The sequence below is a fragment of the Salvelinus namaycush genome, chromosome 28, assembly GCF_016432855.1.
Source record: "Salvelinus namaycush isolate Seneca chromosome 28, SaNama_1.0, whole genome shotgun sequence".
Lineage (NCBI taxonomy): Eukaryota > Metazoa > Chordata > Actinopteri > Salmoniformes > Salmonidae > Salvelinus > Salvelinus namaycush.
The window spans coordinates 31,694,374-31,706,243 of NC_052334.1; the positions used below are offsets into that span (position 1 = coordinate 31,694,374).

The 11,870-nt window shown below is 47.1% G+C and overlaps 1 protein-coding gene across 1 annotated transcript in view; it reads left to right on the forward strand.

Moving 5' to 3' along the window:
- LOC120023325 (AT-rich interactive domain-containing protein 1B-like) overlaps positions 1 to 11,870 on the forward strand; it is a 215,623-nt gene extending 203,753 nt beyond the window's left edge. The window contains exons 14-21 of the mRNA XM_038967342.1: positions 6,791 to 6,959; positions 7,139 to 7,317; positions 7,841 to 7,967; positions 8,077 to 8,196; positions 8,306 to 8,381; positions 8,507 to 9,404; positions 9,522 to 9,652; positions 9,878 to 11,870. Of these exons, the coding sequence (XP_038823270.1) occupies positions 6,791 to 6,959; positions 7,139 to 7,317; positions 7,841 to 7,967; positions 8,077 to 8,196; positions 8,306 to 8,381; positions 8,507 to 9,404; positions 9,522 to 9,652; positions 9,878 to 11,779 (3,602 nt within the window). The 3' untranslated portion in view covers positions 11,780 to 11,870. The remainder of the gene's footprint in view (positions 1 to 6,790; positions 6,960 to 7,138; positions 7,318 to 7,840; positions 7,968 to 8,076; positions 8,197 to 8,305; positions 8,382 to 8,506; positions 9,405 to 9,521; positions 9,653 to 9,877) is intronic.

The window sequence follows — 11,870 nt, forward strand, 5'->3', positions numbered from 1 at the left end:
GATGTGTAGGTCCTGGGCTGGTGTGGTTACACGTGGTGTGCGGTTGTGAGGCCGGTTGGACGTACTACCAAATTCTCTAAAACGATGTTGGATGCGGCTTATGGTAGAGAAAAGAACATTCAATTATCTGGCAACAGCTCTGCTGGACATTCTTGCAGTCAGCATGCCAATTGCACGCTCCCTCAAAACTTGAGACATCTGTGGCATTGCGTTGTGTACCAAAACTACACATTTTAGAGTGGCCTTTTATTGTGCCCAGCACAAGGTGCACCTGTGATATGATCATGTTCTTTAATCAGCTTCTTGATATGCCACACCTGTCAGGTAGATGGATTATCTTGGCAAAGGAGAAACGCTCACTAACATTTGTGCAAAACATTTGATAGAAATATGTTTTTTGTGCATATGAATGAATTCTAGGATCTTTCATTTCAGTTCATAAAACATGGTACCAAAACTTTAAGTGTTACGTTTATATTTTTGCTCAGCATATTTAATGGAAATAGAACATACACTGAAATTGAATAAAATATTTATCAGTTTTATATCACACAATTTCGAATCTGAAATCTTTTGGACATCAGAGCAATGTTGAGGGAATCCTATTTGAGTCAGAAAAGGATACGCATATGATAGGTAATATGTACAAAACCTTGCAGAGATCCTATCCAACTGACAATCTCTTAGAAAAAAATATAAACTATTGAAACCAAGACTTAAAAAGAACTGATATTGTCACAAGATGGAGCGTTGGAACATAACTAACAAAATTACAGTTAATTAAAGTTAACTTAATCCAGTATAAACTAATGTACTGAATTTATTACACAACACAAAATTCACAAATTCTACAGCACAACGACAGAGCCATGTTGTAAGTGTAAAACGAACAATGATTCACTAATGAATGCATTCTGGGAGTGTGATAACGTCCAAAAGTGGTGAGATACCAATGGGTTGGACTCGTTTAAAAAAAACGTTAACTTAAAAACTGGAAATTAATTGATCCTCCATCGTTAAGACAATGTATTATTATTAAAATATTGAAAAAATTAGGGCTTCAGAGAGAAACAAAATAGCACAATTTAAAGCCATATGGCATAAAGTATTACAGAAACTATTACAGAAAGTATTACAAGCACTAGAAATATCCAAAGGATGAAAAATGTTTATTATTTTTTTATTATTAGACAAACAAGACAGGTACGGTGGGATACATGTTGGTCTGAACAAGTATGTTTGTTGCAGTGATGGAAAAAGTACCTCATTTTCATACTTGAGTAAAAGTAAAGACACCTTAAAAGAAAATGACTGAGTAAAAGTCACCCAGTAAAATAATACTTGAGTAAAAGTCTAAAAGTATTTGTTTTTAAATGTACTTAAGTATCAAAAGTAAAAGTATAAATAATTTAAAATGTCTTATATTAACCAAACCAGATGACACAATTTTCTTGTTTTTTAAATTTACGGATAGCCAGGGTCACAGTTCAACACTCAGACATAATTTACAAACTAAGCATTTGTGTTTAGTGAGTACGCCAGATCGGAGGCAGTAGGGATGACCATGGATGTTCTCTTGATATGTGCGCAAATTAGACACATTTTCCTGTCCTGCTAAGCATTCAAAATGTAACGAGTACTTTTGTGTTTCAGGGAAAATGTAAGGTGTAAAAAGTACATTATCTCCTTTAAGAATGTAGTGAAGTAAAAGTTGTCAAAAATATAAATAGTAAAGTAAAGGACAGATGCCCCAAAAAACTGCTTAAGTACTTTACACCACTGGTTTGTTGAAATGTATGTACGTCTGAAGCTAGTTGGTTTCCATCCTATTGTTGACAGATGTTCATGCGAATATTCACAAATCTGCAGAAAAACAATAATCGCATTTTCCCACCTGAGATGTGTTATCTTCTAAATTACTTGTTGCGGTTAAAAGGCTGTGCGAGATGAAGTAGAGCGCACAAAATGTACTTTTTCGCTTAAGTTTTCATGTACTGCATAAAAATCTGAAGTTCATTGCGTTTCTATTGTATTTTGAACTCTACCGATAGTTCTGTCACAAACTGTTGTGTTAAATGGCACATGTGCCGACTCTGGTCTTGGTACGTGTGCTTTAGCCAGCAGCTAGCAGATACAGTGCGGGTAGACTAGTCTACATGATGAGATTATTATGGATATGGATATGGATATGATCACAATTATCACATTTTATTGGTCACATACACATATTTAGCAGATGTTATTGCGGGTGTAGCGAAATGCTTGTGTTCCTAGCTCCTACAGTGCAGTAATATCTAACAATTCACAACAATACACACATCTAAAAGTAAAATAATGGAATTAAGAAATGTATAAATATTAGGGCGAGCAATGTCTGAGTGGCATTGACTAAAACACAGTAGAATACAGTTTATACAGTTGAAGTCGGAAGTTTACATACACCTTAGCCAAATACATTTCAACTCAGTTTTTCACAACTCCTGACATTTAATGCGAGTAAAAATTCCCTGTTTTAGGTCAGTTAGGATCACCACTTATTTTAAGAATGTGAAATGTCAGAATAATAGTAGAGAGAATTATTTATTTCAGCTTTATTTATTTCATCACATTCCCAGTGGGTCAGAAGTTTACTTACACTCAATTAGTATTTGGTAGCATTGCATTTAAATTGTTTAACTTGGGTCAAATGTTTTGGGTAGCCTTCCACAAGCTTCCCACAATAAGTTGGGTGAATTTTGGCCCATTCCTCCGGACAGAGCTGGAGTAACTGAGTCAGGTTTGTAGGCCTCCTTGCTCGCACATGCTTTTTCAGTTCTGCCCACACATTTTCTATAGGATTGAGGTCAGGGCTTTGTGATGGCCACTCCAATACCTTGACTTTGTTGTCCTTAGGCCATTTTGCCACAACTTTGGAAGTATGCTTGGGGTCATTGTCCATTTGGAAGACCCATTTGCGACCAAGCTTTAACTTCCTGACTGATGCCTTGAGATGTTGCTTCAATATATCCACATAATTTTCCTGCCTCATGATGCCATCTGTTTTGTGAAGTGCACCAGTCCCTCCTGCAGAAAAGCACCCCCACAACATGATGCTGCCACCCCCGTGCTTCACGGTTGGGATGGTGTTCTTCGGCTTACAGACCTTCCCCTTTTTCCTCCAAACATAATGATGGTCATTATGGCCAAACAGTTCTATTTTTGTTTCATCAGACCAGAGGACATTTCTCCAAAAAGTATGATCTTTGTCCCCATGTGCAGTTGCAAACCGTAGTCTGGCTTTTTTATGGCGGTTTTGGAGCAGTGGCTTCTTCCTTGCTGAGCGGCCTTTCAGGTTATGTCGATATAGGTCTCGTTTTACTGTGGAACCTGTTTTCTCCAGCATCTTCACAAGGTCCTTTGCTGTTGTTCTGGGATTGATTTGCACTTTTCGCACCAAAGTACATTAATCTCTAGGAGACAGAAGCGGTATGACGGCTGCTTGGCCCCATGGTGTTTATACTTGCGTACTATTGTTTGTACAGATGAACGTGGCACCTTCAGGTGTTTGGAAATTGCTCCCAAGGATGAACCAGACTTGTGGAGGGCTATAATTTTTTTTCTGAGGTCTTGGCTGATTTCTTTTGATTTTCCCATGATGTCAAGCAAAGAGGCACTGAGTTTGAAGGTAGGCCTTGAAATACATCCACAGGTACACCGCCAATTGACTCAAATGATGTCATTTAGCCTATCAGAAGCTTCTAAAGCCATGACATCATTTTCTGGAATTTTCCAAGCTGTTTAAAGGCACAGTCAACTTAGTGTATGTAAACTTCTGACCCACTGGAATTGTGATACAGTGAATTATAGGTGAAATAATCTGTCTGTAAACAATTGTTGGGAAAATTATTTGTGTCATGCACAAAGTAGATGTCCTACCCGACTTGCCAAAACTATAGTTTGTTAACAAGACATTTGTGAAGTGGTTGAAAACGAGTTTTATTGACTCCAACCTAAGTGTATGTGAACTTCCGACTTCAACTGTACATATGAAATGAGTAAAAGTATGTAAACATTATTAAAGTGACGAGTGTTCCATTATTAAAGTGACCAGTGATTCCATGTCTATGTTCATAGGGCAGCAGCCTCTCAGGTGCAGGGTTGAGTAACCGGGTGGTAGCCGGCTAGTGATGGCTATTTAACAGTCTGATGGCCTTGAGATAGAAGCTGTTTTTCAGTCTCTTGGTCCCAGCTTTTTTTTACCTAAAACAGCTGAAAATACAATATTTTGGTTATGATAAATATATTTCACAGCGGTTTAGATGGTACAATGATTATGTTGGTTGAAGTGGACAGAGAATAGTCTCCATACTTTGCTCTAACAGAGGAGAGACCTCATATTGCCTTATCTGTATATCTGTCTATCTGTCTCTTGACACCCACTATCCCTCTATCTATCCACTCATCCACTCTGCTGCTCCCTGGTGCCTGCTTGGCTGGCTGCGTCACTGACTCACGCTATATATACCTGACAGCTAGGTGATGATGTTCCAGAGTAGGGAGAGCTGTTGAGCAGCCAAGATGGGAGGAGGGGAGGGGATTTCCCCTGAGAATGATTAATGAGGGTGGAGTCATGGATATAAACAACGCTGACCTCCAGTCAACCTCTATTCACACTCACACGAAGCCTATGAGCCAGCGCTTTCTGTCTTATGTCATCCACCTCTACACACCTACACACTAACACACATCTCTCCCTCTAAATGTAGAGTAGAGGGCACTTGAGTTCACGCTTTGTAAATGTCCCCTCCCGCCCACTCTCCCTCCCAGTGTTGCCCTGCCTGTCTTTCTGCCTGCCTCCCAGTGTTTTTCTGTCTGCCAGCCTATCTGTCTGCCTGTCTACCAGCTGGGATGGGAATGTTGTTAAAACCTTTACCTGCAGTGGGCTAAATCAGTGTCACACATAGTGTTTCTTGGTAGTCTTAAACAAATCTACTTTGATACAAAACTATACATCTCACACACATGGTTATGGGCTTAAAAAGAAGACACATGTACCATGTCAGATATAGAGTTGAGATGTATTCAATTTTGAGTTTGTATCCCAATATTACACTTTTATATCACAGAAGACTGAAATATAACAAAACCATTTGACATAGGAACACCCATTTTTTATGAAATGATGAAGAATATGAATAACATCCCATAAGGCTACTAGGTCAGTTGACTGCAGGAAAGGGCTACCCGCCAGTAACCCCTGGTTCCAGTGTTTACGTTCTGAGTTGCTCCACGTGTGTGTTTGGTCCCTGTCTATGGAGCCGAGGGGATATTCTGGGAAGAAGAAAATCCCAAAGACACTCCCCTTCTATGCACTCTCTCCCTTTCTCCCTCAATCCCTCGCTCCTTCTCTCCCAGCCCCACTGCAAGCAAAGCCCTTGGCTCAACCACCAGTCTAACTCCCCCTCCTTTCCTCTCTCTCTCTAATCTGATGTGGAGGCAGGGGGTATTGTTGAATAATTCAGAAGTAGTATGAATTTTTAAAGCCATTCTTTATTCCTGTTGGAGGCGTGCAGTGCAGAGAAAGGCCACGGAGGCCTGTTTCAGAGGAGCTGTTTTACTAAACGCTCATTAGGATTCACAGAACCAGCCTCTCTTATCTACTAAAACTAGCCATCATGTTTTCATTCCTACTTGTACGCCTTTCACTACTTTCGCTTTGTAGGGTTTTCAAGTGTAATGTGGCATGGCATTACATAGTTTCTTGTGTTGTTACAGATCTTCAATAAATTTCATATTCCCATGCACTGAAAAATTCATAGCCATGGCTTCATATGATTTATGCATCATATGGTATGATACTAGCTTCATATCATGTTAGCAACTTAACCCCTATTTGGAGTGAAGTGCAGTATGGTTGGGCCACTGGTACGGTAGTCTCTCTCTGATATACCGTAGGGAGTGCACAATACAGTACAGTATAGCCTGCATGTGGGTGAGCCTCGCCCCTACAGACACCCCCCTTCTATGTTAACTACGGCTGTGGCCCCAGGCGTACCCTCCTAATGAACCCCTCACCGAGATCACCCTGCCAAAAATGAAAAACAATCTTCAGAAAGCTGCCAAATAAGCGCTCCACAGCGACTGCGGCGAGTTACGCACCATTCTTTCCAGTGAGCAATTCCCACAGAGAGGACTTCGCTTCCTCCTGTTTCCCTGTCTTCTTCCTCCTCCTCCTCATCCCCTTCTTCTTCTTCTCCTTGGCCCCTTCGTAGCAGTCCCTGCGTTCCCCCTCTACTCTTGGCAGGCAGGCGCTGGGGCTAGGCTAGTGTTATTGCTGCCCACGATGGGAGTTTATGGTTGTTAGTGAAATAGGCCCCAGTGGGCCCTCTGATAGGCGAAGAGGATTTGGGTGAGCTGGCCCCCCTGCCTGGCCTCACATATATCACCCCTGTCAATGGCTGCGTTGTGGCTGTGGCCTGGCGTTCTGTCAGAGGGCCACCCCGCCTGCTACAGGTTAACATGGGGGAAACAGGAGAGGCCATCTTTCCAGGCCATCTGAACCGACTTAATTTTAGAGAGGTTTTGGCCTCGGAACTCCCTCAGAACCCCTTCATTTCCTCCACCCTCGCCCGTTCCTCGGCCCTCTCTCTAAATCTGCCTGGTCTCTATGAGAATTAAAGAGGCTTGGCGAGTTGCCATAGGCTGGCAGTGTGAAAGTGCTACTCACTCAATACTGTTTCAATGCACTCCACAGGAGATTCCCTATTCATTTATAACCATCTCTCTCTCCCTCTCGCTCTCTATCTAACAGCTAACTCAGGGTCCCTGCAGGGCCCCCAGACCCCCCAGTCGTCAGGCAGCAGCTCCATGGCAGAGATGTCAGGTGACCTGAAACCCCCCACCCCAGCCTCAACCCCCCAGGGCCAGGGCCAGGGCCAGGGCCAGGGCCAGGGCCAGGTCACCCCCATCCCAGCCAGCAGGTATGCCATGACCCATCATTCAGGCACTCTCACTGCTTCATATCATGTTAGCAACTTAACCCCTATTTGTAGTGAAGGTTGGGAGTGAAGTGAGTATACATACTGTACTTCAGTATCTCGGTACGTATGTGAAATTGTCTAGGTCTTTAACTTTTTACTTCCTGTCCCTCTGTCTCCAGGAACAGTGTGGTCAGTGTGCAGGACCCGTTCTCTGAGGTGAGCGACCCGGTCTTCCAGAAGCGTAACTCCCTCCCCCCGGGGGGCCCTGGGGGACCGTACCAGCAGGGGGTCAACATGCCCCCTGACGTGATGATGAGGATGCAGTATGAGAAGGACCCCTTCGCTGGCATGAGGAAAGGTGAGTAGACCATTGACCCAGGCACTGGCACAGACTTACCACCGTGCCGTACACAGCAATAAGCTGATGAGTTGTACAAACATGGCAGATGCAGAGCGTTGTCCTGTGACTGGAATATAAAGGCTGTTTCTCACATGAGATTTGCCTTTATGGCATTTATGAGTCCCTCTGATGTCTTAGAGTGTCTCTTGTCCCAACTTCATCTTTGTTTTTTCCCCCCCTACATTTCCACCCGTCTTTCTGAGCAACACCTGTTTTCACCTACTCATTATCTGGTCTCTCACCTTTGAGACCAGAGGATGGTTAGAGTTTAAAAGCTGGCATCTGAAAAAAAGTTGTGAGTGAATAACAAAGCTTGGTTAGCATCACAGCACATTGCGGGGTCTCCTGATCGTGCTGAGGATTATTAGTAGGAGACTAGTGCCACCTAGTGGATGAACCATTACACCAGCAACACCGAGCAACACCACTGTTTCCAGCATTCTATCCATTCATACTGTGTTCATCTGGTCTCTCTCCACAGTGGCAGGAGGGGATTCCTACATGCCAGGCCAGATGCCCAGCGGTGGCATGCAGGAGATGTATGGCAGGCCTCCATCAGGCATGGGCCAGCGTTCCCAGTACCCATACGGACCGGGCTACGACAGGAGGTAAGCATAGGGGCACTAGACACCTGAATTGATCAGCTATAGATTAGAAACCAATGTTGCCTGGTTTATGTTTTCATGCAAACTGACGGCTTGTCTGTCTGTCTTTCAGACCAGACCATGTGATAGGGATGGAGGGGAGCATGGGCACCCCCGGGAGCCAGAGCAACATGGGACCTTCCAACAGCGAGGGCAGCATATACTCTCCCAACAGATACCCCTCCCAGCTTAGGTGAGGAACACATCTTCAAAATGGAACTGAAGAAATTATATTTCTTACAGAGGGAAGTTCCCTCTCTTTTTATAATTGAATGATCACTTCCTTCTGTTATTTCCTATAGACATGAGGGTTACGGGCAGCAGTACCCTGGCATGTCATATGGAATGCACCCCTCAGGGATGTACCCACAACAACAGGTGAGAGACAGACACTAAGGAGCTCATTGATCTGGTCTCATGATGCAGGTGTAGCAGAGTATAGTTGAATGATTGGTTTAGTATTGAATAAAAGCATCACCTTGATATCTTCTGCTTCTCCACAGGGTTACAAGCGCCCCATGGAGGGTATGTACGGCCCCCCAGGCAAGAGGCACGAGGGGGAGATGTACGGCCCCCCAGGCAAGAGGCACGAGGGGGACATGTACGGCCCCCCAGGCAAGAGGCACGAGGGGGACATGTACGGCCCCCCAGGCAAGAGGCACGAGGGGGAGATGTACGCCATGCAGTACGGCAGCCAGCAGCCTGACATGTACAACCAGTACAGCACTGGTTATTCTGGTCCTGAGAGGAGGCCCATGCAGGGCCAGTTCCCTTACCCCTCCCCCTACAGCCGAGAGCGCATGCAGGCCTCTGGCCAGGGGCAGCACCCCCAGCACCCCATGGGTCCCCAGATGATGGCCGGGGGGCCACCCTCCAACAACGGAGTGGAAGGACCCCAGGGGCCCAACATGTGGCCCTCCAGGACAGACATGGGTTATCCCTACTCTAACAGACAGGGGGCACCCTCCCAGGTACCGCCATACGGTCCTTTGGGGAGAGGAGAGGATATGGAGGGCCGACCCATCCAAGATGGTCAGTGGCTCGGGCACGGAGGCCATCGCCAGTCCTCCTACATGTCAGGTGGTATGACCCCTATGTCCTCTCGCCAGCCCCCCTCTGCCTACCAGACCTCCCCCTCCATGGCCAACCACCTGCCCCGAGCACCCAGCCCCGGCTCCTTCCAGCGCTCCATGGAGGCACGGATGTCCCCCAACAAAGCTGCCTATATGGGCTCCATGAAGATGCCATGCAAACCGGGCATGCCCATGCCAGGGCAGGGTAGTGGGCACCCAGGCCAGGTCCCACCTAACCTGCGGAGAGACCTCAACTACCCTCTAGGATCTGTAGAGGCCACCATGCCCCTTCTCAAGCCCCGCCGCAAAATGACCTCAAAGGACACTGGTAAGAGATTACCAAGTCCTTTTATTTGCTGTCATTGTCAAACCAGCACTGTTATTATCTTGATATCTGTGACAGGTATTACAATCCTGTCTCCTCTAACCCCTGTCCTCTCCACAGGAACCCCAGAGGCGTGGCGAGTGATGATGTCTCTGAAGTCAGGTCTGCTGGGTGAGAGTACCTGGGCCCTGGACACCATCAACATCCTGCTGTATGATGACAGCACTGTGGCCTCCTTCACCCTCGCACAGGTAACTGGAGACACTCTTTACTCTTCTCTTATTGTTGTTCTCAACCAATCCAGGACTGAGCCTTGATGACAGTCTGAAATGATTTACGTTTAGTAATGCTTGACAGTTCTCCACCCCAAAACAAACCAACACAACTTTATCAGATTACACTGTAAATATTAAGGGACGCTAAAGTGCTTTAAAACCAAAGCCCTGATGTCATTTGTTATTTTGTTGTGTCTGTAGTTGCCTGGCTTCCTGGAGCTGATAGTGGAGTACTTCAGACACTGTGTGATGGAGATCTTTGGCATCCTGGAGGAGTATGAGATAGGGACCATCGGCCAGAAGACCCTCCTGGGGCCTGAAGCCTGTAACCAGGGGGAGGAGCTGACCTCTGAACCTGAGATGGACTGTGAGGCCAGCCAACCAGAGCCTGAGCCTGAGCAGGAGGTGGAGAGGGGGGAGGTAGAGAAGGGGGAAGTAGAAAATGGGGAGGACAAACCTGCTGACATCACAGAGAAAATGACAGTGGAACTGATGTCTCCCCCCAGTGCAACGGAACCAGCCCCTGAGGGAATGAAGGAGGAATCTGAAGCCGAAGTGAAGGTAAAGAAGGAAGAGGGGGAGAAAGAACAGGAGGGAGAGAAAGAAAAAGGGAAAGAGGAAGGAGAAAATCCCACCGAGAGTAAGAAAGCCACAGCTGAAAGTAAGGAAGACTATCCTAATCAGTCAGAGCCAAGGCCACAACAGGCCAGCAAGTACGACAAGTTTCCCATTAAGATCCTGCACAAAGAGGACCTGATTGAGGACATGACGGAGCAGCTGGCTCACGTGACAGAGTTCACTAGCGGACTGCTCCACTGGCAGGTAGGCGGGGGGGATTCCACGGCCCACATCCAGACCCACTTTGAGGGCAGGGGAGAGCAGCCTGACAGGACGGAGGGAGAGCGAGACGAATGTGCCATTCTGAATAAAGAGCAGGAGACTGACTCAAGGACAGAGGAGAAGGGGAATCGTATCACCGCCACCATCGATGACATACTGTGTGCCCGGCTCGAGGCTCTGTCAGAGGGCCACCCCACCCACTCTGCCCCCACCTACCCATTCAGGCTGCACCAGGGCGGAGGCCACATGCACATCACCTTGCTGGAGGACGAGCCCCGCTGTTTGAACGAGGCTCCCCTCTCCACAGCTTCTCCTTGGCAGGACTCCCTGGCCAAGCGCTGCCTCTGTGTGTCAAACATCCTCCGCAGCCTCTCCTTCATCCCTGGGAACGACTCAGACATGTCCCATCACCCAGGCCTGGTGCTGATCCTGGGCAGACTGCTGCTGCTCCACCACCAGCACCCAGAGAGGAAGAGGACGTCCCCTAGCTACCAGAGAGAGGAGGTGCAGGAGCGGGGCCTGGCCTGCAGTAAGGATGAGTGGTGGTGGGACTGTCTCACTATACTCAGGGAGGACACCTTGGTCACCCTGGCTAACATCTCTGGCCAGCTGGACCTTTCCCTCTACCCAGAGACCATCTGCCTGCCCATCCTGGATGGCCTACTCCACTGGATGGTGTGTCCCTCTGCCGAGGCCCAGGACCCCTTCCCCTCGGCTGCCCCCCACTCCCCCCTAACCCCCCAGAGACTGGTGCTGGAGTGCCTGTGCAAGCTGAGCATCCAGGACAACAACGTGGACCTGCTGCTGGCCACGCCACCGTTCAGCCGCCAGGAGAAGCTGTATGCCACCCTGGTGCGCTATGTGGGTCAGCGTAAGAACCAGGTTTACCGCGAGATGGCTGTGGCCACCCTCTCCAACCTGGCACAGGGGGACTCCACGTCGGCACGCGCCATCGCAGTACAGAAAAGCAGCGTGGGTAACCTGATGGGCTTCCTGGAGGATGGGGTGAGCATGGCCCAGTACCAGCAGAACCCCCACAGCCTGCTGCACATGGCCCACCACCCCCCCATGGAGCCCCCCAGTGTTAACATGATGTGTCGGGCTGCAAAGGCTCTGCTGGCTATGGCCAAGGTAGAGGAGAACAGGCCAGAGTTTGTCTTGTACGAGGGCAGACTCCTGGACATCTCCATCTCCTCTGTGCTCAACCCGGGGGTAGCCAGCATTGTATGTGAAGTACTCTTTCAGTTTGTTAAAAAATTATGACAGGAGGATAGACAGGCCGGAGTCAAGAGATGGACAGAGAGACGATGAGATGAAAACCTTATTCTGTGGTTTTATAGTTTTATTTAAATTA